At 40.6% G+C, this 27,284-nt stretch overlaps 1 protein-coding gene across 2 annotated transcripts; it reads right to left on the reverse strand.

Annotated features, from left to right (window-relative positions):
- Positions 1-485: 485 nt before the first annotated feature.
- On the reverse strand, positions 486-27,076 carry PKD2 (polycystin 2, transient receptor potential cation channel). Of its 2 annotated transcripts, XM_064651804.1 has the most exons (15): positions 26,554-27,061; positions 19,512-19,625; positions 17,044-17,177; positions 16,437-16,687; positions 15,505-15,729; positions 14,720-14,948; positions 12,717-12,887; positions 11,422-11,603; positions 10,297-10,417; positions 7,775-7,873; positions 6,695-6,816; positions 5,978-6,095; positions 5,557-5,720; positions 4,617-4,764; positions 486-3,661 (listed from the first exon to the last, which is right to left on the reverse strand). In XM_064651804.1, exons 1-15 carry the CDS (start codon positions 26,948-26,950, stop codon positions 3,428-3,430), a joined length of 2,709 nt encoding a protein of 902 aa, XP_064507874.1. In that variant the 5' UTR covers positions 26,951-27,061; the 3' UTR covers positions 486-3,427. The 2 variants fall into 2 exon arrangements, with proteins under 2 accessions (XP_064507874.1, XP_064507875.1); XM_064651805.1 differs by lacking the exon at positions 486-3,661 and having other exon boundaries at positions 4,723-4,820; positions 26,554-27,076.
- Between the last annotated feature and the right edge of the window lie 208 nt (positions 27,077-27,284).

Below are 27,284 nucleotides of genomic sequence, written 5' to 3' on the forward strand. Positions count from 1 at the left end.
AAAGCATCCAGCTTTCATTAATACAGTATATTTTAAAGCTGGCAGGACAGCAGTCCAGAGAGAACAATGGGCATGTGACCTTGGATTTTCCAAGCACTATTCAAACCCTCCAGATACTGCAGGATTCCCTGAAACAAGGGGAAAAATAAAGGGGAATAGAGAAAAAAAAGAGTTAGCTCACACAGTTACTGTGAAGTAATGAAGAGACAGTTACCAGCAGTCAGAGCTGCTACCTGAAATAGCAGAAAACAGCTGTGCATTTGCAGAAACACAAATGTGAAATGAAGCATTAAAAAAAAAAAAAAAAGAACTGTTTGGGCAATGAAGCAGCAGGATCAGCCCTGTCCTCTTGTTCATCATCACCCTGTACTTCCTTTTTACATTATTAGGTAATCTGAGAATAAAGGTATGAGATAAAAGTAACACAAATAAAATGTAGGATTCCTCATGTTCCATTATAAACAAACCAAGCAAAGGGCACAATGTTTGGTTTATAGAGAATATAAAATGTTTATTAGGAAGTAAAGTGCTCAGTTTTACAGATCAATCCATTCTTGCTCATTGTAGAAGAATTGCATAATTAACAGCTTCCTAATAAGATCAAACACTGTATATTACTATGCAAAAATCTTACTGTTCTAATAAGTAACAAATGATATTATAATCTAAAATTGAAAGATGTATTAAAAAATATTTGTAACACTTTTCAAGTGGCAATGCACTTACTGCAAGGCCCACTGTCAACACACAGGGGTACCCCATGAGAACTTATTGCACTTCAAGATGAAGTTTGTTATTAAGTAACGACACGTTACAGAAATACATCTCAACAAATAAAGCTATGAATGCAGACATTTTCATAATAAACATATAGTACAAATAAACGATGAATTTACATTTTGAAAGATACATTTTTACAGGAAGCCCATGCAAAACCATACTGACAGGTCTAAGTGTGCTTTCTTTTCCCCCAGGAAGGCCCTGCCTCACCAAAAGCGACCACTGGATCACTTCTGCACACTCCTCAGTCCCTGCTGCCATAAACCTCTGCATGCCCCATGACTGACAGGCCACAGGCACAAACCTCAACACAGGGTACCCTTAAGATCCCAGCTGATTGCTGGACAATTCAAGTTGAGTCATTTGGCCCGAGTCATTGATTTTTAAATACTATCATAGCATTTAGACCCTTGACCCTACAAACCCAACACCAATTACATATTACACACATGCAATTGGTCAGTGTGCCTCAAAGTTTAAGCTGTAAATCACATCACATACCAATACACTACACATTTTGGATATGAATATAAAGATAAGCCTCTGTATGTTTAAATTGCTTTGGTATTTTCCTTGCACACCAGCTGGCCATGTGTACAGCTAGTGCTTCTTTTTGGTTTGTTTGTTTGAAGTCAGAAATGCCACTTCAACACTGAAAAGTTTTCTCAGAAAGATTTCTGCGGTCCAAAGATTTGATCAATCAAGGGAAGACAGAGCTTAGTTCGAGTGTCTTCATTCCATACATATGCCCTACCCACTGTGCTGTTTTGGCAAATTGATGAGAACTCTTGTGGAAGATTATGAATTTCTTACTAGTACAAGACAAAATAACCCACAGAAAGAAAAAAACACTTCACAAGAATCACAACCTGTTTTCCCACATAATTCTGTTCTCTACAAAAGGCTACTATGAAATTCCAATCCCCACTGAATTTCCTCCTGTTCTGCCTTCCATTAATTACGTTTCTGTGCATATGGTTTCTCATAAACTCAAAAAAGGGAAAGGCACGAAGTCTATTTAGTTTTAGCAAATTCTCTGGTTAGAAGAAAGGCAGTCTGAGTCACTGCACATCCAGTCAGTGCAGAATATATGGAACATGTAAGCTTTGCCTAAGCAGTACTCCCACAAGAATGAGGAGCTAAACCCGGGCAACAACTGCTTTTTGAAACAAAAGGCAACAAACATAATGTAATATGTGCTACTTATACTTCGTTAAATAGGCATTTTTCCCCTATATACCCTACTAATAGCTAAGATGCAATTGATTGTGTAGCTTCCCGTTATCCTTTTCACCAACTCTAAGTCTTTAAATACAAGACAACTGCCATCTTCAGGAAAAAAGCACCATTGACAACCTCCCTCCTAAACCAGCATTCGATGTATGGAAACATGTTGCTAGGCAAAACTCCAAACACTGCTTTCTATATTTCTATAATGCTTTCTATAGGAAACCAACATAATTTCAATGTCGCATCTCCTTTCAAAAACAAAGCTTCTATGACACAGGAAACAGAGGAAATTAAATACTAAAAATCTGTGATCATACTACAAGCATCTTTCCCAAAGGAATCGTGTGTTGCACCTCAGCAGAAAAGCATATGTAGAAATGTACCTAATAATTTTACAAGCGCTTCCGTTAAATGTAAATACAGATTGCAGAGCTGAGATGTTATTAGAACTTCACATAGCACATGATCAGATTTTCCCAGCTGTCAGCAACTTCTCTGCCCCCTTCCCACACCCACAGAAGAATTAGTGTTTTTGAATTTTGTGTGCTTGTAAATAATATATTTTCTGCAAAGTAGCCATATTTGCCCTAGAACCTCTGCAATATTTATCCCAGGAACACTTAAATCATGAAAACATGGCATTAAAAAATGGACACTTTGCAACATAGCTGAAAATTATTATGTTAGTTGGGTGTGAAGAGGCAGCTCTCAAATATTACTTCTGAAATGCTAATTATAATGTATTCAGTTTCTACTACAGAATTATGTAATTTACAGTTGTACAAACTAAGTGCACTTTCTTCTTTTTAAAGAAATGTAGTACTTCTCAGAAACAGGAAAATGTTAGGTAAAATGTTGGTACACCAAGAATAACTCAGAAAATCAGATAGCAACTCAAATTTAAAAAAAAAAAGTGGTTTTCTCTCTTTGAAAACTGTCAGCTGTTATAACGAATTAGAAAATAAACTGATGCCATCTTCTTTTAAAATTTGCTTTTAAAATAATTTAAAAATCATATTTTCCAAGGGAAAGCAGAAGACTCATAGCCTTTCATTTTAGAGTGCTGCCCACAGAACGTTATTTTGTCTGATGCTTGCAGCCCTCATGAAAGTATTCCCCCTAATACATGTATGGAATCAAATTTCTGTCCCGGTAGATTTTGTCACACCTGATATCCATTCTGTTTCCTGCATTTTTGTTTCCAGGGCTGACAGTCTCACTGCTGGTAACCCAAACATGACACATGGCTTACAAAGGTCTGAAAATGACTTACGAAGAGAATATTTACTTTTGCCCACCAGCGAAACTTGTCCTTAGTGGTCTGATCAGAATGATCACCTCATGCTGGGAAACAGTGTAGTGTATTTGCTGGCTGAATACTGACCTGAAACATTTGCAATCACCGATGAAGTTAATCCTACATGTGGATGTTGTTCCCCCCATTTCCTCCTCCCCCATCAATACCATCTGACTGGGAAGAAGATGGCCGGGAGTTCCTCGAACGAGGTTGGCCGTTCAGTCCAAGTGGTGTTCCCAATCGATGGCTCATTTGGGATGCAGTATCATCCGACTCCCAGCGCTCCAGCTCCTCTCGCACAAGTCGCTCCATTTGTTCCCTGTGGATTTCATTGTCACGGCCCAGTCTTTCATCCTAAACACATTAAAAGACACAAGCTGGAAGCGCAGCTTCCAAACTACAGGCTAAGCAAAATCCAATGGGAAATTCTTACACCACTCAAGTACTTCCACAGGCCACTGGAGAAACACAGTTACCACAGTAAATCGTTTTATTTCCAGTGATGTTATGCCCAGCTTGTCACCTTCACTTAGGAAAGCACAATTTGTATTACACTTTTTGTATTTAAATCCACCTCTAGAAATGTAAAATATACTGAGAAGAGCACACCCATGAAGAAGCTCCACCTCAAGAACAAGTAACACCCAGGATCACCATATCTGTGACAGGGCAATTGCAAGTCTGACCTACATAACCCACCAAGACAGTCCTCCTGATAACACCCACCTCCTGACAGCCTTCTTCTGCATGTTCTTGCTCCCATCAGGAAGCTGACAGATTTCAGCATCCACAGAAATAACATGTTTCTCCCACCATCCACTTCCAAAAGGCCCCCAAGAAAGAGAAGGTGAAAGGGGAAGCAATAGAAGTCAGGTAACCCTGGTGGCAGAAATGAGCTGCTTCCCCCTGCCACACACAATCCCAGAAGCAACATGGGAGAATAAGAACAGGCAGGGCCTGTTGGGCTGGATCCCCAAGACTAACAGTCCATAAAATTGTATTAATGCTTACAGACACTAAGGGATGAACTTCAGCAACTACTGAATATCATGGGTTTAAATGGTGACACAGGCCTGCTATAAGACAGGTTGTCATACCTGAATCTTGGACCATGCCCTCAAAATTTAATGTTTTAAATTTCATGTTTTCCTAACACATAAGTGGAATCACTTGGCCACTGCCAAATCACCCACCTCACCTTTTCCAACACTCCTTCAATCCTCCCTCCCCAGCCAAGCATTAGGAAGAAGTGCTAACAGTAAGGAAGCCGTGCAAGTTGTGACCAGACTGGAGAGAGTGGGTTCCTTACCTCTGTCACTCCATCTAACAGTCTTCCCAACACATCCCTCCTCTTTATCTTGGCTCTCTCCATTGCCTCGAGCTTCACAATCACCGCGTCGATCTTGGAAACAATGCTGCCGATGGAATGCTCCATGCGATCGACCCGCCTCATGAGTCTGAGGGCAACAAGTGGGAGCTTCAGTGACTCTGACATTTCCCAGTCAGCATCGTTCTAGCATGTCAACACACAGAGCAGATAAGGATGAGACACCATTTTTATTCAAGAGCCCATCTGACTTCCCACAAACGAGTCCTACTGTCCAGGAGGGACAACGTACACTAGAGCACGAAGATAGAACAGGGGTAAAAGCACATGGAAAAAGAAGTACATATTTCTCTCTGTTTTCATTGCTTTTAGGGCATCATCATAAAAATTTTTTTGTTCCAGTTACATAGTTCTTTACTCATCTAGTATCATTATAATTCATATGGAGATCTATCATTTCAGACGAAATACACGGTCACAAGTAATTTAATCTTATTAGAAACAACAGCTGAAGTTCTCACTGAACCTAGAAAAACCTCGAGGTTTTACTACTTAAAAAAACAGAAAAGTCTTCTAGTGTTATTGTAATATGATCATTTTATCTGTCTTTTCAATGACCAGGTTTTAAGGACATGAGGGGTTTTGCTGTTTTTTTTTTAAATTGTTTATTCTAATTTTTCATTTTCTAACCAATTCCCATGAGGCTCTCTAAAGCACTTCCAGTTTAGATATTATTTGAAAGCTACTAAAAGGTGCAACTTCTGCACCACAAAAACATAACACTTTTTTCTATTAATAATTTAATACTCAGAGTTACAGGAAAGAATACTATAATAATGGAAAGGAGAAAACCCACAAGGAAAAAAACCCAAAACCCCAAATCCACCATGCGGATTTGTCCCCCTCAGAAGGATAAACTTACACTTGGAATTCCTCATAGGAGACCCCACTAGAGCTGCTGCCCCTTCTCCTGGAGCTGTGTCCACTGTCTTCATCCTCATCCTCCTCGGAGTCATCCAAGCTCCGGGGGAAGCTGCGGCTGCTCAGAGGACGTGGCAGAGAGCTCCTATCCAGGTCCAAATCCTCCTTTGTGAAAACACATGCCAGAGAGAGAGAAGATGTAAAAACTTTCACTTTGTACATGGAGGATATGGTGGTGACAAGGTCAAAGAGCTCCTGCCCTCCATCAGCTCCCCTGTGCCTTTTCACAGTGCTGGTCAGACAGCCAGGGATGACAGCAAATGTGAAGGGCAACAAGAGGATTCTTCTGAGGCAGCAAAACAGCACAGGGAGCAGACTGGCAGACAGTGCTGGTGGCACAGCAGTCCTAATGCTGAGCTCACCCTCTCTTTCTCCAGGTCATCTCTCATCTGCTGATGTTCATGCTCTGTCAATTCCTGGTCCCCATCCTGGTCATATTTGGTAAATATTGCTTCAATCTCTGCATCTGTGTGCCCCTTCCTGAAAAGGCAGTAAAAGCAGTTCCCTTACTTTCCATTTTTCAGATGCTGAAAGAATCTTGAGTATTAGAAAACACTTCATTTCAGACAGACTTTCATCTCCAAGACAAAGTCATGACTGATCCCAGCATTGTCTACAAATTCACAACATGGAGAAAAAAACCCTTGCTCCTCACCTTTCATTAGTTTATAGCACCAATCTCCCCTACACTGCACCCTGCTCCTTGCCAACTATCCCTTCCATACCTCCTTGATTTGTTCCCTTTCCCTGGACTCCTGCCTGTTCACAAACTTCTTCAGTGGTCTGACGGAAACATTACCATTTCCTCAAAGGTCTTAAATCTTTGTTTCCTCAGAACTTTTTCCCCCACAACATGGAAATTCAAAAAGAGGTTGGGCCCTAGAGCTCCAAATCCTTTCTCTAATGAGGGATGCTGCCCCAATGCAGCAGCACCAGTGACAGTGCAGACTGCAGGGGCCATGTGTCTTTATTAGTGTAGTCTTGCCATGCCACAGAAGCTGAAGAAAAATCACATCAAAATCTTAAGATCACATATCTCTGGGAATACTACTCAAGACAAGCAGTAAGAACTCCCTTACCCTTTTAGATCTTGCCGGAGTTCATCAAAATTTAGTTTTCCTCCACCTTGTCTCAGACTTTCTGAAATGTCATCAACAGTAGTCTTCTTCAGTTTAAGTTTGATCATGGCTTTGTTGTAGCCCTAAAAGAGAAAGTGAAATTTTAGTGTTTGTCATGAAATGTTAAGATTTGATTTCTAATAATTTTTTTATTACAAAAATCAGCTATACAATCATTCAGTGTGTTCCAAAAGTCCTGCAAGAATTTGTCTCTTCCTCCAATTTATCCATCTTTTATTTCAGCATTTAAATACCTTTGCGGTCAGAGGTAAGGCTTTCATCATTCAATTTGCAATTCAATTACTGAGTAGGAATGGAGTATTTTGTCCCACAAAGACACCTTTGGCAGCTCCTGACAGTTTTAAATAATGCTGCAAGGTACAACCTGCTGCAGTCATTTTGCTTATCTCTCATTCTTCAGTTGTAAGAATGACTTTTAAAAGAATCTTCATCCAAAAATAATAGCACTTTTCACTGCTCTGTTCTAATAACAAGTTTAATAAAAGTCTGTGTTGCTGGTCATGCTGAGGATGCGTTTAGACATTTCTGACCATGGCACAGCATTGCATCCATGCCAGAGCACATGCATGTGCACATGTTTTTCCTCAACTAGGATTTAGGTCAGGCTCCCAACTTTGTATTCAACAACCTTACTGACAGCTGCTTCTGGGAGCTCCCAGCATATTAGTCAAGATCTGCCTCGTCTTATTTTCTGAAATGGAGTAAATCTGAATTCTGTGACTGTCCCAAATACCAGTTTAGCTTCATCAGTTCAATATTTCTGTATGTATCCAGACAGAAAAATCCTATGTCATACTCAGTAGGCTGATCATTCTAAGCAAAGTCTCAGGTGACTAAAATACATTGTGATGGAAAGTTTTTATTCAGTTAATTTACACTCCACTCAGATTCATTTATTTTAAAAGATGTGTATTTTCATCAGCTGCTGCCAGTTTTACTCTGTACAGTTTATGTAGCATTTTATGAAATAAGTTCAGATGAGAGTAATAAGACATCAAACAAACAAAACATTACTTTTACCTTTCTGATAAGGTCAGACAGTTCCATTTCTGCCTTCTGTTGTGCCATGTCTGACTTGACTTCAGAGTATGTATCATTGATAATGGCCAAAAACATGTTCTGTTCACAAGAGAAATCAAAAAGCCCAATTTGAAATTTCAACAAGTCTGAGCCCTACTGCTCCTATGACTTATACATGAATTTTTTATACATGTGCAGACCTGTATATGATTTTTTTTTTTAAAGTCCAGGAGAAAATGGTGGGGTGTTTAAAAAGCACTAACATCAATAGCTTGATATTGAAATACAATGTGTGCTGCAGTATAACAACTTTTAATCAAGACAGTTATTAATATAACTGGAGAATTAATTTCTAGAGAGGCTTCACACCTACACACAGCAGAGGCAATAAACCAAGCCTGTTTAGTGTTATATGTATGTTTGGCCCTTTACCTGGCAAGGCCAAACTTACATGGGTAACAACTATGAATCAATCAAGGCAACACAGCTGGCAACAAAAATGCCCGAGGAATCAAGTTAACTACTCATCCTGCAATAAACAGCACAAGCAAAAGGTTCTTTTCTAGTTACAGCTCTGTTGGCATTTCACACTAAAGATAAAAACCAAAAAGCTTAAAATCAGACACTACACTTGGCATGTATGGCATCAACTCTGAAAAGAGCTTGGTCACTCGTTCAGAGAAAAGAGAAAATACTGGCCTCACTACTGTAGCAAGCATATAACTGACTTGAGCCATGCTGTCATTACTGAAAGGTTCCTAATGGACATGGAGTAAACATCACTGAGTTGCAAGTTGTACATTCATGTTCAAGAAGAACTACTAAATTTACTGGCATGTTCAACGTGCCACTCTCATTCAGAAAGGCTGTGTTAAACCTCTCTTTCCTCATGGACTGAAAAAAACCTGCTTTAGAACAATCTTCCAGTGCTGTATTCTTCATGCATTCTTGCCCAACACCAGAGAAGTAAGAGGTAACTTGACTACTGATTATTTTGGTTTCAGCTGCCCAACATTAAGAGTTGATGCTTTTTACCCATCTTCCCTAACTTAGTTTCCGTGTCTCAGACTGGTCTCCAGGGGCTGACATCAACATATCATTCCAAGCCAAACGAGAGGCTGTACAGATATTAATAAGCACACAAATGATAGACAGTATTTTGGATAACCTGCTGTGACTTCACAGTTCTGCTGCCCCTTAGAAAAAAATATTTGTTTCCCTTACTGGACACTTAAGATGCTGTTCCTCTGGAATTTGTGAGGCACTACAAAGCAAACACAAAACTTGCCTCATTTGCTTCTTTGGCCAGAGAGACCCATGTTATTTTTCTACTGGCTACTGGTCCATCTCACTGAACACTTAAGATTCTCTGCTTCCTTAGTAGCAAACATCCAAGATGATGTCTTTTCCCACAAATTAAATCTGAATGCCATTCATCATTTCAAATAATAATAAAAATAATAGAATGCTTCATTAAGTCCAAGGGTCATTAAATAACTCTGAAAGTTATGATGATACAGGACTGATGTAAGGTTAGTAAAATCCTGCTCTAATACTTGACGCCTTATCAAATCACCAAAACACACACAGTTTGGGGAATGATCTGAAGCTTCCTGCTCAGATAACAGCTTCCATCTGGTGCTATCATAAGAAATAAAATTACTATATATTGTTAGTACCAAACTAACTGAAAAGTACATCCAGGTAGAAGATACCAGAGCTTTCCAGTTGTATTGACATAAAAAAATTAATTTATTGGTATCCTAGGTTTCTAAGAGAGAGGTCTCTTCCCTCTATTTTGTTGTATAAATTATCAGTAAGACTGTAATATGGATTCAATACTAGTATTAACAGAGTATACAAAAGATGAGTAGTCACTCACAATACACTCACTGATTTGCCAGCAATGCCTACATGCTGCCTCTCAGGTAAGCTGAAGGCTCTTTGAAAATTGTACAGGTAATCTGCATTGGGAAGGGGAGAAAGACAGGGGCTACTCTGCCCTTGAGAAGTAAAAGAAGATAGAAGAGTGGCAAACCTGGATTTCTGAAACCTGCTGCACTGCTGATGAACTAGGCTCTTCTAGCAGAAGATCTGTGTGTTGCATGCATGAACCAGGCTGTTGTAAACACAGCCAGTCACACATGAACCAACTTTATGAACCAACAGCCTGTACAGCTACTACAGGTACTTTTCAACAAAAGATACAGGTTTGCTGTGTATGCCAACCAGGCACTATTCAGATTTTAGAAATAAAATTCTTCACAATAATAATAAGAAAAAAAAATTAAAAAAACACCAAGTGGAACACTACATGGGAATGACAACAAACATACGATGCAAATCTATTTTAAATGAAGCAAAAAATGAAAGAGTGTGTAACCAGCCATGTAAAATTCAGGCTCCTACATGGGCCACACACTCACCATTATCACAAAAAGTCCCAAGTAGCAGTGGGAATCAAAGAAAAAGCAACACAAAAATAGCCACCTGCCCACCCCCCATAAACAAAGTGTACATACCAAAAGAATGAAGAACATAAAGAACACAAATGTAGTGAAATAAATTGGTCCCAAAATTCGATTAGCTTCTTCAACCTCTGTGAAGTTGAAGTCTCCCAAAATGATGCGGAACTGAGTAAATCTTAAAAAAACAAAACACATCCAGGAGTTGAAGAAAACATTTTTGGAGCTGTGAAAGGATACTCAAACTACTTTTTTGTAACAGTCTGACTGATGGGCTGCAGAGAGGTCTGCACTACTCTAGTACTTTACCAGGCACTGCAATAACCAGTTCTCAAGTCCATCTCTAGGCATGATCAAACTCATGGTCAGATGCCACACACTCAGAACAAAAGCAGGGTGGTTACCTCTGCTTTTCAGTTGCCTGGGGGCAACAGAAGCAGAGCAAACCAATGATTACCATTATGGAGCCTGAAGAGCCACTACCATCTCTCTCACATACATACAATCCCAACCCTTTCCCTCTAAAATTGTCTGGACAGTGCCAAGGCTGGAAGAGGTTTGGCATTTTACAGCAGAATCAGCTTATTTCAAGTTCTTCCACGTCTCTATTAGGGGGCAGGGGGAATTGGTTACTGAACAACCTGTTAATTGCCTCAGTTACAATCAGGTTATGTTGTAGCAAATCAATAAAGGAAAAAATTATTAACAACCTTATATTAAGTCCTGTCGCTCTTCTGCATTCCAGCAGATGGTTACAAATGTTCTGGTTAGCTAAGACAGACGCCATTTGAGTCAACCAACTACAAACACTATTCAGGAGCACAGCCTTATTATGCACCCAACATTTCTGTAAGCATGTAACTGCTGAACATGGAGTCATTGCTTTGTCTGAGAATGTGACCAACTGCTGTAAAAACCATGTCATTTCCACCAATGAAAACCTGCCATTTTTAGCTCACTGATCTGACTATTATCTGACAGCATATTTTTAATCTCACAGCAAAAACGTTTTCTGAGCTAAAAATTATAAAAAAATGCATTTGCTACTGGGCTACATCAACAGTGATATGTCTGCAGCTATCTATTTAGATGGATGTCGTAAGGATTCACCTCTGATAAGGCAAGCAGATCCATTTACCAATGTACTGGGAAATTCTTTGCATTTTTTATACCTGTACTTACATGCAATCCTGGAAAGTGCTGAAGTCATCAATTTGAGTGCCAAAGACAAGATAGGCCAACTGAGCATATGCTAAGAAAATAATGAAAAACATAATAGCAAAGCCAATGACATCTTTGACACAGCGAGACATGGTAGTGGATAACTGACTCATCGTTCTGTTGAAGTTAACAAATTTGAAAAGCTGTTAAAAGAAAAAAAACCAAGAAAAACCTGTAAAGACAAGGAAGACAATTTCTCAACACAATCGCTCTCCTGCCTTTTACATCAGATGTCTTATTGGATATGCTTGGAGACAAAGTCAGTTAATTTACGTTTAGAAATACATCACTTCCTAAAATCACTGAGGCTTGAAACATGAGGAAAATTGCTTGAGAAGGCAGACTTCTTGTTTGGGTGTGGGTTTTTTTTCATTTCTGTATTTGGCACCCTGGCTTCAGAACAGCATTACCAAAACACTTACAAAAGCCTGTTTATCCACCTTTATCTTCAGTGAAGATGGCTAGATATGAAGTAGTAAAATACAACAAAAGCAGATCTCACAGCTTTGATTTGCTCCAAGCAGGTGGCTGAAGGAGACTTCCCAAGATCCCCTTCAAACTGCATTATTCTGTTACTCTGCAGTTTATCACTACTTCTTGTAATGAGCCACTTTACTTAACTATGATGCAAAAATTAGATGTAACTTTTTCTTATGAAACAGTAAGAGACTAGCTAACTTGCTTGATGAATCTAAGCATCGGAGTTGAAATTCACTTATCATTGATCTCACATTTCCCCTGTTTATTAACTAAATGTTCCTCTGCAACTTTATATGTATAGAGGGCAGAAAATGAGTATAGGCATGAAAAGAAGCATCACTGGAAAGGAGAAGTTACTTTTAACTAAAGCAATATATATATTGAGTTTTCAAATTAATTGGATTAGCTTTACCAACTCTTCTAATGATTCAGAAGTTTGGAATAAATGATATGGGCATGGTTTAACCGGGTTAGGATAAAGCAGTACCCAGTAAGAATTACTGACTTAGCAATCGACAAATAATAAAAACATTTCCTGTGCTTGCTGACAAAACACTAGCACTGACTATATAATCCAGATTTTAACAAGAGCTGACTAAACCTGTGGCAAATTACAACCTTGCTTTTCATCTGCAAGAAGTTAACCCTGTGTTCTGACTTTCTTGCATGACCAATTTTAGGAGAAACACAACTAAAACTCAAATAATGTATCATGAGAAACTCAGAATACTGCTTACATTCTAACATTAGAATAAGGATGTGTGTGTTAGAGTTACCTTAATCCAGACAAAAAACACGGTGACTGCAGTAATGTTGTTGAACTGCATTTGCCAATACGCCAAAGGTTCAAAATTGGGGAATGAGTTCTGATCTTCCAGCAGCTTCTTCAGGAGCATATCAACAGTTGATGTCCTGTAAATGCTAATTCCTACAGCTACCACAGAAAGCTGAGTGCAAAAGAAATGTACAAATTTACAAAAGGTGATTAGAATTTTAAACCAACTTGTTTTAGCCACATCCGTCAGAAAATATTAGGATATGAGGAACTTCATGTTATTTATATATAACTTTATGTTATTTATAGCACATTTATACCATAAAGTGAGCTTTGAGTAAAAGCAAACAATACTGTTTTCAAGGTGTCCTGACTACAAAGATAAAGTTTCAAACAGAAAAGAGATTGCACAGAGCCTAGGGAACACAAAACAAAAAAATCACTTATATAAACTTCTCAGAGTCCTTCAGGGTCAACCCCTCTGATCACCAATCCCACTAGTGCTCAGAGCCAGGCAGCTGGAGGGGCCAGGTTTCACTCAGGAGTCATTTACCAGCCCGGTAGCTGCTGTTTGACATGGGATCCAAACTACAATTTCTGAACATATCAGGAAATGCATTTCACAAGAAAATCATTATAGTCCTGGACTACAGATAAATAGTCTGGGAGTGAAGATTTGGAAGTCATTTCCTTGTCAGAGTCAAAGGACAAGATGAGAGTGACACCTGGCAGTCTCAGAAAAGTGAAGCTGTCACAGAGAAGAAAATATAAGGAAGGAAATATGACAATTCAAAACCACAAAAGTGACAAGAGTAAAGAACAGAAAGACAGCAGTAGCCAAAAAGGCACTACAGTTTCTCCAGAGTACAGACTGCCCAGTATTGCCCAGAACAAGCTAGAGCAGAGAAGCTGCAGTTCTACCGTACAGGTAAGGTTCTTGCTTTGACCTCTGCAAATGTGCCGTTCATTAGTGCAAGTGAACACTTCATCATGTAAGCAGAGTCATAGGTACATAATTCTAAAATTTTTAATGCCCCTCAGGCAAGGTATAAACGTAGAATTTTGATCCTTTGTGTGAATGAATTTTACACTCACACTTGAACACTCTTCACTGACTGTAACAGCCAAGGATCTTATTCCTGCTCCCACCATTAAGTATAACAAACAGCACACACTTCATGTAAACATCCTCCGAAATTTAAAAAGCACTGTGATGCAAGTATGATTTCTCGGGATTACAGATACTAAATTCAAGACTTGAAACCTTTGATTTATCCAAGCCTGAAGATACAAAACGAGTGTGGGACTGGAACTATTTCAGCACTTCTGGCTTTGTATACTTTTGGTAAGAACAGCTTGACATGAGTCCAGAGAGAATTATATTATGTAGCTTCAAATCCAAAACTCAGATTTTCTGCTACACCAAGAATTACTGATGTGCAACACTGTCCACTGAACCAAGAAAGCAGACCTGACAGCTGCTAGCAGTCTACAAGTTTGAGACACTTCTTCAATTTGGTATTAGCTGGTGAGTATTTAATACCACAATAAATCTCTTTGTGGTTCTTTGCAAACACATTCAAATCCCAGTCCCATTCCTCGAAATGCAAATCACTACTTTAAAGTGGATGATTTTCTTACTTGAAAGCCAGTGCATTAGTCTGTATCAGATACATACAACAGAGGGCAAGTTTGTTACCTCTGATAATGGCTACGCCTCTACAGACAAAACCTGAAAAGCATGATGGACAAACACTCTAACTTTGCACCAGGACGCAAAGGTTGAAACCACTAAAGACAGAACAACTGAATTTGCAAAACACACCAACATTACAACACAGACTAAAAAAATCTTATTCAGACTGAGCAGCCTAATAGTCTGTAAGTATCATTCCTAAAGACAGTCCTATCCCTTAAACCCACAATAGGAATACCGAGTCACCAGTGTCTTCCACAAAGCGCATTTTAGAAAGCAAGTTCAGCCTTATTATAAAGGTCACTTACCACAATGATAAGGATATCAAGGCAATTCCAAAGACTTCTGAAGTAGCGCAGTCTGTGAATGTGAATTTCTAAAATCTCTTCCACCATATAATAAAGAACAAAAAGACAAAATGCCATTTCACAGGCTGCCAGGAAAAAATCAAAAGTGGAGATGTAATGAATCAGCCTCACTGGCTGAAACTGCCAAGACGTAACAAGGCCTCCAGTTGCTGGAAACTCCACCAACAACCTGCATTTAAAGAAAGGCAAAGAAGAAAATACTTAAATATACACAGAGCTGATGAAAAGCACTACTAAAAGATACTTGGTTTTATTTATATAACTATTTAAATAATGGAAACAAGACCACATATGATTCAGAAAAGATACCACACAAAGGTGTAAATATGACCATGCTCAATTTTGAGTAAAACCCAAAGCTTTCTAGGAACAGTGAGAAAACAGAGAGATTTGTTTTCATTTCTATCTGCTTCATGGTGTCTAAACTAAAGACTGATGCTGTATACCCATGTATTTACTTGACTAAGCCGACTCACGAGAGGAGTCGCCTGCAAACTGCACCCAAAGCGCTGTGGCATCAGGAAAGCCAGGACTGCCTCCAGATGGTGAGTGCAGACACCATGTGGAGTCTCACTTCTGCGGCAGGGAGGCACGTCACTGCAGTCGTCTGTCTCCTTTATACAAAACATACGCTTACCCACGTCCTAAAACAAAGCAATCACAAGAAAACCCCAAGTCTACAACCCACGCTGTGCAACTGAATGCTGCTGTGGTTCTGTTCATACCTGACGACACAGAACAGGTTGATGTTTGCATTGTACACGGAGAAATCAATGAAAGCTGCTCTGGTCCCTCTGTCCAGCCACAGGTTCTTCTTAAGGCTAGCAATCTGCAGAGCTGTCACTTCTCTGGTCCTCGAGAGGTCTTGGTAATAACCAGCCCCGCTGTATGTGGCAATCAAGCCCCAGTGGCTGCTCCCATTCAAATCCTTCTCATTGGTATATGTCCAACTAGTTCAAAAGTAAGTGAAGCAGAACACGTTGGTCTTCCCACCTTCAACTTAAAATTAACAAAACAGAAACCAACAAAACCTGACCAAAAACCCTGTATCAGTTACTTAAAGCTGCTTTAAGAGGTGCTAGTTAAAAGTTTTGATGTACCCCAGAGAAAAAAAAGTTCTTTTGACAAACACAATAAAATTAAGATAAAAAGATGTGTCACAAGTATATTAATTACGAAACCCACTCACACAGAATTTCTGTCCTCAGGGAAACAAAGAAACTGGCATTTACATAGTTACATTCCACCTCCAAAACCTTTTACAGTTCAACTCACAAATCATCCTCCAAGAGGGGCAGTGTTATTCCTGATTTTAGCCAGGGAAGACAACTCGCTGAAACCCACTGCAGCAACATAATCTGTGATACCAGAACAGGTGAGGTCTGCGGTGCTGCGCTCAGAATGCAGCATGTCTCCCATGCACAGCAGCTACTGATGGCACAGGGACAGCTCCTGAACTCAACAGGATCAGGAGCACAGTCCTCTCCAAGTCTGGAAGGTTTCTCCAAGAGCAGAACTGGCAGCTGCTCTACATTTACCTGGCATTACAGACAGAACATACAAAAGTTGCCTCTGCCAAGTGACTCAGTGTGTAATTCAGCATAAGCCAGGTCAGGAAATAAGGAAAAAAGTCTGCGTCTACAGGAATACTACGTACGCGGTTCCATTTCGAAGTCCAAAAGGAGCAGTATCCTCATTAGCTACAGAATAGACATCATAGCAGTCTTTGATTTCATCCTTTAAATCTTCAGGTATTGAGCACGAACCATTTCTGACTTTCAGCTGCCGAATGCGAGGCACCCCAAGGAGCAGGTTCTCATAATAAATGAAGCTTTTGTTTTCTGCCATGGTTTTGTTGTTGTACCACATCTCCCAGTAAAGACCATCGAGCAAAGGGCCTTCTGTGAACTGTGGAGGATGACAGAATTTTATTTGGCACGTTGCCAGCATTGTTTTTATAGGCCTTCATTCCATGGAGGTGTTAGAATTGCAGTAGATAATTTTACTGACAGAAGGCCTTACTTTACCTGTCCTCCAAAGACATTCCACCACCTTGCCCCACCCTGCCCCACCAGCATGATCTGTGTTCTAAACTTTTACATATCAAAGGCCTATTTTGTTCCATAGCCTTGACATTGTGCACATAGATCTTCTTGCACAAACCCTACCACGTTAGAAAATAAGATCCTGCAGTTAAATTTAGAGGCCATGACAGGACAAGCAAAACACAACAACAGAGAGATAAAAACTTGGTTTTAGATTACCTTCCAGAAGTCATCCATGGTGGACAAAGTTTTGAAATCAGTTCTCTCTGTTTTTGATACAGGTGTTTCCAGGAAGAGCTGCGACATAACCCTTGTATAATAGTACATACTGGAACTCACCGTCCCATAAGTCACTGCAAAAGATTCGGTAAGGAGTGAGAGATAAAGGAATGAGGGAAAGAGAAGAAAAGAAAAAGAACAAAAAAAGGTACTTTGTTCTGCTTTGAATACATCAGACTGTATTTGTACATATTTTGTACTGGAATTTTTAAGCTTCAAACCAAAACAAAATCCACATCAAGCACCATTTATCTGTCAACTGTTACTGAAATACAAAAAGCAGCGAAGATAGAATGATTGATCAGTTTAAAATACTCTCTTCTCCTTCCCACACCTCATTCTATTGTTAATACTTCTACAAAAGCTAACCTCAAGAAAAACATAGGCATGATTCAGCAGCCTGAAGAGAAGCAGCTACTGCTTCTTAGGTGACTTGTGCTATCCAAGGCATGCACAGAGAACCAGTGTGGATGACACAAAGCCCTCAGGAGAACTATGCCCTGCTTGAGCAGTTAATGACAGTCAATCAGGATATTGCAGGGCCCTGGGAATGACACTGGCAGCTTATGGTTAGGCAGTGAACCTCCACCCCAGATGTGCAGTCCTTTTAAGAGAAACTCTGCACAGGAAATAAATGACCGCATGTTACTTCTTTTCCTCCCACTGGGCCAAGCATTTGGATGAGGAGCACAGAGTATAAATTATAAAATGATGTACAAAGCCAAGATGGCTTGAGACAATAGTCTCTGGTGTGGATATGGTTACTGCCTATAAATACTTATAACCATTTTAAGGCTAAAATTCAGAGGAGTCTGAAAGATTACGCCTAAAATGAATAATCGCTGTCAGTATTGACAATTTTATAAAATGTTTTCTTTAGCAACCACAGAATAAGAACTATTTTTAATGGAGTTCTGCTGTGGCACATGGAATCTATCACATGACTGTGCAATACCTGGATTCTCTCTAAATATGTACTCTCAAAAACACAAGGGAACAAGAAATACCCACAGAATTTAGCCTGCACTGGAAAGCTCTCTCCTAGAGCATGCCAAGCCACAGACCAGACAGACCAGACAGACCAGACTGTCCTATAGTTATTGCTTATGTGTAAAATAAAAAGGATAGCACTTAAAAAATACTAATGAGTTAGCAATATCTCTAGATATTTAACACACTACATTTTTCCTTTATTCTGTTTCCAAAAAATCTTTTCCTGTAGCAAAACAGTTAACAGCCTGTTATAAGTCAAACTTCTCCCACTGAAACCAATTTCATTTTAATGCTACACCTCTCTTGGTGGCACAGCATGTCAGCCTCAAGCAGTCTTACGTTACTTCATAAACCTGCACTAAGCATTGTTAATGGACTCATGGAGGAAAAAAACCCATGATATTTAGTATATAAACAGGTTTGCAGTACAACAACAAAACAGTTTTGTCAATGGTATAAAGTTTGAGGCTTTTAGTACTTCTACTACATTCAAGCAGGGCAGACTTGCTCTCAGTCAGTCTACCATTGTAATTTTGCATCTGCTTTTCTGCTCCAAGATTCCCTCATCACCTTCTTGTATTACAGCTGATCATAAACAACCTAACTGTCACTGATATCTCAGCCATTTAGAGCAGAACTGCCCACACTAAAACCTAGAGAACTGAAACATATCAGCTTTCCAAAGATGCACTAACTCGATGCATACAGATTTTGCTGTTGTTCTCCCTAGCGACCAAATAAAACATCTATTTCATGACTCCATAGTGGGTTCTTTCTTGCATTGTAGATTGAATTTTACTCTGTTCTGTGTTCTAGAATGTTATGATACTTCATATGGTATCAAAACAACAAAACAAATGACACACTTAAGTCACAGAAGTCTCCAGCTGTGATCCATATACACCTGAGTACTGAAACATCCAACATCACGTAAATACAGATTATCAGATATTTCTAAGTTGCCAGCACTATCTCTGCCTTTCCAGCTACTTAGAAAGAAATATTATTCTTAGAATGATCTGGACATAAGCTTGGTGATGAATTTGAAACTTGGTGATTTAATCTAATGATTTGCCCTAGATGACTTAGTCCTCCTCTTCATATCTATCAGTTCCATTCAGTGACTTCAAAATGCATAGCACTACACTGCAATGTGGTAATACAATAAAAAAATGCTCTCTAAAACCAAAGAATATTATCATCCTGCTTGAGGATTCCAAACTTGTTAAGGCACAGAAAGTTGTAGTGTTTTCAATCTCGAGCAATAACCCATGCACAGAAATACTTGTTTCCAAATATCTGCCTTGACATCTGCTCATTAATTCTTCTCCTACCTCAAACAACCTTCATTCTGGAATCACAGACAGCAAGGAGATAGTGCAGAACTGGATGCATTAGTGCTGAATGGTACTTACAGACACACAAGACCACAAGGAAAACCATGTAAGTAATCAACTCCCGTAAAATGCTTTTCAGATATCGCTCTCTGCTGGTGTTGTTTTCTTCCATGAGTCTTGTCCCCCACAGACCTTAAAAGGAAAACATATATAATGATGTGCCCAGATGTCTGATATTTGACACACAAGCAACATAATAAGTGCTGTCGAAAGCTTAACTTTTGTCACGTCTGCTGCAGGTTCTTCTGTGGATTTTAAACTGAGGTAAGTTTAAGTAAGAACAATTTCTTTCATAGACTGAATGGGGCCCAAGGCAGTATTAGCTACTCATGAGATACCACAACAACTTAGGAACAGCTCAGCAGAACTCTAACAGAATCTGCAGATCTGCCAGAAGTGCTCTCACTTAAGACCACATGGCATGAAGATAGATACAAGGATATAAAGACACACAGAGATATAGCCATCCTTCAAGAAATGGAAGTGTAGTGTTTTGGGTGTGGGGTTTTTTAGTTTTCTTTTTTTTGTTTTGTTTTGGTTTTTGTTTGTTTTGGTTTGGGGGTTTGTGTTTGTTTGTTTGTGTTTTTGTTTTGGTTTGGTTTTGGTTGTTTGGGTTTTTTTTTTTACATGAAAAGCATTGTTAGATCCCAGGCAGTCATCACAGCACAAAGCTTGACAGAATTCAAGAAGCATTTGGATGATACTCTCAGGCACATGGTGTGACTCTTGGGGATGGTCCTGGGCAGGGCCAGGAGTTGGACTCAATGATCCTTGTGAGTCCCTTCCAACTCAGTATATTCTGTGATTCTGTGAAAATGCATGTCCATTATCAAACCTTTATGAGTAGTCTTAACTAACTTTCCATGTGACAGGAGGATACATGAGTCAAACATATTTTTAAAAACACCCAAATCATAACCTTCCTCTCCCAGATAGGCAAGGCATGTTCAACAGAGACACAGCAAGGATCTTGGTGAGCATTTCTACACAGTTTCTTTCCCTGCAGAACAAAGAGTTATCATTTAAACACTAGTAGCTGCCTAAATGAGCAACTCCCATCTAAGCTGTCAAATTGAGCAACAGTGTTAGCTGAACTGTTTCTGCCTGCCACTCACTTCATATCATACTTGACATTCTCAAGTAGACACTGTAAGAGAAGCTATTGATAGGTTCCTTCCTAAAGGGTAACTGAAAAGCAAAAGGACCTTTTAAATGGAGTCCCTAAAAAAAACAACCATCTTAAAACAAAAACACAGTAACCACCATACTTATTTCCTATGCCTAATACAGAACAGAAAAAAAAGGTGAAAACAGCTGCTGATGCTCAGATCAGAACTGCCACTTTCAGGGAACTTCTCTTCATTGAAGCCTAAATAAAGCAAGGCAATTTGACTTTAATTTATGGTGAGAGAGAAAGTGTATAAAAATAAAAATTCATTTTTACAGAACCACACTAAACTTCCACCCTTTTCAGGTGCTTTAAACAGCCAACCTTTCAAAACACCCCTTATGTTCTCAGTAGATGGAAATGAAGTAACCTCAAACTCCCTAGGAAAAAATCTTGAATCCATCAAACATACCACAGTAATTTGAAGTCAAATGGAACAGCAACAAGGGACAGCCAAAACACATTATAAAGCTGTCAATGAAGCAAGAGTTCAGTCGATCTGCAACCACTGCTGTAAAACCAAGACAAAGGGCTAATCTGCCTGTGGCAGACCTTTGTTTGCTAACAAAGAGATGGGAATAAGAAGCTCTTCCCTCGACCTGCAAATATAAGGTTTATTCAGAAAAAAATGTTAGGTGTTTCTAAAAGAAAAAAGAAAAAAAGAAAGAAGCCTTTCAGCTACCACACTTTTAAGTTGTGAGGTAAACAAGTAAAATTCTCTTGCATAGGCACAGCGAGCACTAACAGTCTTAGAATTAATCTTTGTTCACATTCCTTAATTAGTAACTTATAACCTTCACTAGTGTCAGCCCCAAAATAAGAGAGCTTTTTCAAAGCTGTTCTTTAAAGCCAAGTTTGAAAAGTTACATATAAAGACTGCGACTTTACTACACAGAATGCCAAATCCTCCCCATTAGGTCATTCTTGAAAACACAAACACAAATCCAGGAACACTTACAGAGTTACTAATAATAAAGAACTCCACAAACTCAGCCTCTAACACAGGACTACGTTGCACTAGCAACCCTCATAATAGAGGCAGGAAAACATTACGGACGAGAGAAAGAAAAGGCTGGAAGAGCCAGTGAGCTAAGCTGGCGAGAAAGCCAAGTCCTGGCTGTCAGTACATTACTCACCAATAAGAAATGTGGTGAGCAGAAGCAGAAAGCTTGCAAACTCAAACTCTGTCATATTAGACTATTGTCAGGAGTCAAGTCAGCAAAGACTGGCAGAAAGTTACATGTGAAGAAAAAAACCCAACCAAACCACACCAGAGATCATATAACGATCTTTGTGTTAAATGAACTCTGAATTTGCCCATCAGCCAACTTGAAGCTTTCATTAGCTGTTACATTTTTACAACATATATATTATTCCCCTTTTTGCCTTATGAGAATACTGATTTAGATGCATCAAGAATAGTGGAGGTAAACAGTGCTGGATTTAAGTTGACAATATGCTGCAAGCACCAAGAACATTTTGTTTCCTTATATAAATTTACTGTTCATCAACTTTTTGACAGAATCTATGTAATTCATTTATCAAACAGTGCCGCAACTAACAATCTCTCATACTCATTCTGTATCTCAAATGGCTTACTTCAAGAGTATATAAACTCAGAAGAGTTGCCAAAAAGTAATGATAAAAAAATAGATGAAATTTCATTGTACAGTAAAAAGTCTAGTTTGTTACACAGGAAATTGAAATCTTTCTGTTTACACACATATATGATGTTTTATATACATATGCATACATATATGTAATATATATAATGCACATATGTAATATATATAATGTATATGTACTTACATATACACATATGCCTTTATAATCATAAAGCCAAGTTTCTAAGGTACAGAAGCATATAAAGTAATTCAGATTTATGTAAAAGTCCTAAGTTCTGAAAGAGCTCAGGCCAAGATACATGTCACTAACTAACCTGACTGCCCAGAAATTCTGAGGAAAGAATGAGACTGGGAGAAAGAAAGGAAAGTGACCCTCAGACAAAGACGCTTTGTCTGAAAACAACAACAAAACACAGTCTCACAATCCTTAGCTCACGCTCCCTAGTAGGGTACAGAGCCTGCAGTAAAAATGTCATGATGCATTCTTCATGAAAGTAACAATCCATGAGTGACTGGGACAGATATTTGATACCTTCATTGAATGAGAACTAAGAAAACCTTTCAAGAAATGCCCAACATAGCCAGTATTGACACACATTAAGACATGGCAGCTCTGAGTAATCAAGTACAGCTCTGCAGGGCAGGCTAGATTATCTTTCCAGCCTGGCTCTGGAAGCAGACCTTGTTTTTACCCATCAAAACTTTTGATAACTTTCTCCTTAATAGAGTTGGATAGTCAGCCCCTCCTCTCCTCTCAGCATCTGGGATGTCTGCTGAAGAGATCTGCAAAACTAGAGGGACTTAAGTCACTTCACAGAGACTCTTGTTACAATCTAAAAAGAATCCACAAAGAGAAGAACCTAAAATACTGGTAGTCTGAAATAGCTGACTTTCTATTCACTTATTGACTTCTGCTACAGTTTCCCCAACAGTTGCAATTACCAAAATCCCATTATCCCATCTTAAATCCTCTCTGCATTTTTCTTATTGACAGCAAGTAAAGTGTAAGCTGTCACTGAATATCCTTCAGTAAAGAGTGACAACTTGTTTAGCCATGGTAGCACTATCACTTGTGATATCCAAAGGATTAATCCCTCTTGTTGAGTTCTGCCTAGTGAGATGGAATTTCATTAAATAAATCTATGCTAACTTTCCTCTAGTCATCTTGAAATAAAACTGAGTACATCATTATCCAGTCTTCAGAGATCCTCATGGTTATCCATGGAATGTCAAAAGAACTATGGAGTGCTCTTTCCAATATTAAAACCTCAGTCATCCTTGCAGTGTCCTATGATAATGTCAGGCTTGAAATCAGCACTTTCACTACATAGCACAGTGACCACATTTTCAGAGAAGGTGCTACCTATGCCACAGGCAAGTACGGCACCCTGCAGTGCCTCCACAGCACCAAAGTCACACTCAGACATTTACTGTGCCCATGAATTTATAGCAACATTCTCATGAAAGAGCCAGAAATGAATCTGTCTACTACAGTAACTTTAGCTACACTTGCCTATAGAGACAGGTCTGAAATCAAAAGAAACTGTGGATAATAACCACTCTGGAATAAATACACTTCAAACACTCCTACAATAGGAGTCCAAGTTTTTTCATTTTACAGCTAAAAATAGAATACTACCAGTGTACAATGACTGTCTCAAACTGCAAGAGGCAGCTGATCCATGGCCATTAGAGATAATATTTTTCTGTCTTCTTGCATTGCAAGAATGTGTAACTTTGCAACCACTCCCCATACAACACACATTTGATTAATTGGCTAATGCCCAATGGAGAAGAGATTGCAGTTGAAAGGACGCACAATGCTACCAGGTCAAAAGTGGCCCTCACCTCTTAGCCTGGAGGCAGAAATTAGAAGTTCAAGCTACAAACACACATCAGCTTCCAAACTGGTTATTCTAGCCAGAGATATATTGCTTTTATGCAGGAGGACAGGCAGAGGATCCATCTATCAGAGCAGGGCAAGAACATCGCTGGCAACATCTGCTTGATGCTGATGCCACTGAAGGCTCAGCTGCACTCATTCTGCCCAGCACAGCACACAGCTTCACCAATAGCCAGTTCTTGGCTCTGCTGCTTGCTCAGCTGAACAAGATGAATATATATATATATGCTTAAAAACAAACAAACAAACAAACCTCAACTGCTAAAAACAATATACTAAAAATAAACATTCTTTCTCCACTCATAAACAACCCTAAGCTGTAGATGCAGATAAACAGATGATTTAACAAATCATTTCACCAAGCCTTCGAACAGTAGCTCATGGCAGTGAGTCTGTCTGACTGATAGACTTTCCATCTGTGAATACCCTAACTTTACACAAGTGACATGTTATTAAGCTCTGCTTTCAGGTTCAAAAGGGCTCAGAAATCAGCACCAAACTCAGTCCTAGTGTGGGTAATCTGTTTAGAGTATTACTGCACAAATCATGACAGAGAACCAACAGTAGCAACTCATGCCAGGTTATTACTAACTCAGTCTCACTCACCTCATGTACAAACACTGCTGGTTTTCACCATAGTTAAAAACATAAACAGCAGGTTCCTTCTTGGCAAAAACCAATATGAAGGGAGCATGTGAATAGTCTACTTAGATAAGAATTTTTATAAGATGACTTTACTTTCTCCACGTGAAGCAGCTCCTTTCCCAGGCAATTACATAGCAACAGACTAAAGGAAACTCACCACTGAAGACTCCAAAACACAGTGGTGCCAGTTCACACATAATGCAATCACTATTGGTATTTTTCCCGGTCATTCTGATCTCTTATTATGAAGTGACTTGGGTCATTGAATATTGTCCCAGTAAAATCTACTGAAAACATGCTCTATTCCATAATCTCTGCAAGTCTAACTTGAATCTAAGACACTGCAATGTTCAAGAGGGATTTGTTTTGGTGCAATACAGCTGAAGTCAAAGAAATCCTTATGGCAAATGATCTTTGAATGCACACAAAAATCAAAGAGAAGGCATACAGGATATACAATAGCCTAATTTACAAATCCTTGCTTAAAATCAAGTTTGTTTTGATAGTTCTGCTGATGCTGTGCCAGCCAGTAACGATACTATTCACCCCTTCAGAAAGTCCACATTTTAGAAGAAGAAACTATTTTCTAAATAGGGTTTACTTTTCCTGCAGCTTTGTAACTTTAAAGATCTTGTCTGGCACTTAAATGCTATGTTTAAAATTCCCATTTTGATGCTGACATTTTAAGCTTCTCTGAAAAGGAAGGGGGGGGTTTCAATGTGTTCCCACAACCTTGAATCTAAAGAACTCCCCATCCACCATTTTCTCTGCTATGTCAAATCAACCCTGTACAAGGCCAGCTCAGTGCAGAGTTAATGCAGTAAGCTCAGAACAACACCTCAAATGCTCATTCAATGTGCACCCGGTTTTACTTCAAACTATGTCCCTGGTCCCAGCTGTGCATCAACAGGCAGCTCCGGACTATCGAGGGCAGTTTCAAGGCACTGCACAATAGTGCAGAAAAGCAAAAGTGAATCAAACACCTTCCCAACAAACCCACGCCAAGAATCCTATTCCGTCCTAAACACCTCTTCTATAGGACAGGGGAAGCCAAAAAAGAGAGGACGACAAGCATTCTTCTCCAACTCTCCCAAGACCTGGCGTTGGGTCAGAAAGCCACATATATCCAGAAACTATCACAGAATCAACTAGGTTGGAAAAGACCTCTGAGACCATCAAATCCAACCTATCACTTAACACCACCATGTCAACCAGATCACGGCACTAAGTGCCACATCCAGTCTTTTTTTAAACACCTCCAGGGACAGTGACTCCAATCCATCCCTGGGCAGCCCATTCCAATGTCTAATCAGGATTCCTCCTTACGTCCAAACTAAACCTCCCCTATGAGGGAACGTCTTTCACAAAAAGCAGCCAGGAGGAAAAGCTGGAAGGCAGAGAGGTCTAAACACTCCAGGGTAAAGAAAGGAGAGAGCTGCGGGTGCATTTGCATGTGCTGGGGGGGCATAACCGGGAAGGGGATGTGCACGAAGAGACGGGGGACACAGAGAGGCGTAAGGACCGATGAGAAAAGAACACGGACAGAGGGAAAAGAGGGCAGGGAGCAAAGGGGTGGGTGGACAACAGGCAAAAGGGACTACGAACAACTAAGCGTTCCCCCGAGCGCCAGCCGGCAGGAAGCGGCACAGGCGCCGCACGGGCCCGGGAGCGGGGGTCAGGGCGCAGGGGTGCGGGGCTGGGGCAGCGGCTCTCCCTCACCTCGCAGCCTCCGCGCCAGGCGCTTGGCCCAGGCCACTCTCCGGGGCGCGGCGCCGTCGGGCGGCCCCGGGAGGCGGCCCAGCCCCTCGGCCCCGCCGCGCCCCGCGGGGCCGCGCCGCGCCCGCCGCCCGCCGCCCCCGGCACCGCTGCCCAGCGACGACGCGGCGCCGGCCGCCCGGCTGCCCCACTCCACGTCCATCTCCAGCACCGGTCCCGCCGCCGCCGCCGCTCCGTCCTCCTCGGGCTCGAAGCCCGGGTTGTCTCGGCTCCAGGCCTGCCGCGAGCAGGCGGAGAGCGGCGGCGACGGCGGGCAGGAGCCGGCCCGCGCCGCCTCGCCCAGCCGCTCCAGCTCCAGCTGCTCCCGCCCGCGCCGGCAACCGCCGCCGCCGCCCGCCATCGGTCCGCCGCCGCCGCCCCTGCCCCTTCCCCGCCCTCCGGCGGAAAGCCCGGGGTACGGAGGGAGATGTAGTCGCCCTGGCTCCCGGCGGGAGCGGCGGCCGGGACCTCCTTCCCGCCCTCCTCCTCCTGCACTCCTCCCACCCTTCCCTCCCCTCTCCAAGGCTGGAAGCGCCCAGGCGAGCCGTGCGGCCGGCAGACCCGGACCGCCCCTGCGGAGTGGGGTAGGGGCTGGCCGGGGGTGAGTCTCGGTCGCCGCTCACCCTCGGTGAGAGCGGGAGGAGGCCCCACGAAGGGGTTTTACTCCTTAAATTTGGTGGGAGCAGCGGTTTCAC

This window comes from Pseudopipra pipra, chromosome 4, assembly GCF_036250125.1.
Source record: "Pseudopipra pipra isolate bDixPip1 chromosome 4, bDixPip1.hap1, whole genome shotgun sequence".
NCBI lineage: Eukaryota > Metazoa > Chordata > Aves > Passeriformes > Pipridae > Pseudopipra > Pseudopipra pipra.

What these genes read in the sequence shown, in the direction of transcription:
- PKD2 (XM_064651804.1), bottom strand. Translation starts at nt 26,950, where the DNA reads ATGGCGGGCGGCGGCGGCGGTTGCCGGCGCGGGCGGGAGCAGCTGGAG. An exon ending in CCTGGCGCGGAGGCTGCGAG is followed by an intron (nt 19,626 to 26,553) that starts GTGAGGGAGAGC and finishes TTTCCTTTTAAG; the next exon opens with GTCTGTGGGGGACAAGACTC. An exon ending in CCATGGATGACTTCTGGAAG is followed by an intron (nt 16,688 to 17,043) that starts GTAATCTAAAAC and finishes CATCCTCCACAG; the next exon opens with TTCACAGAAGGCCCTTTGCT.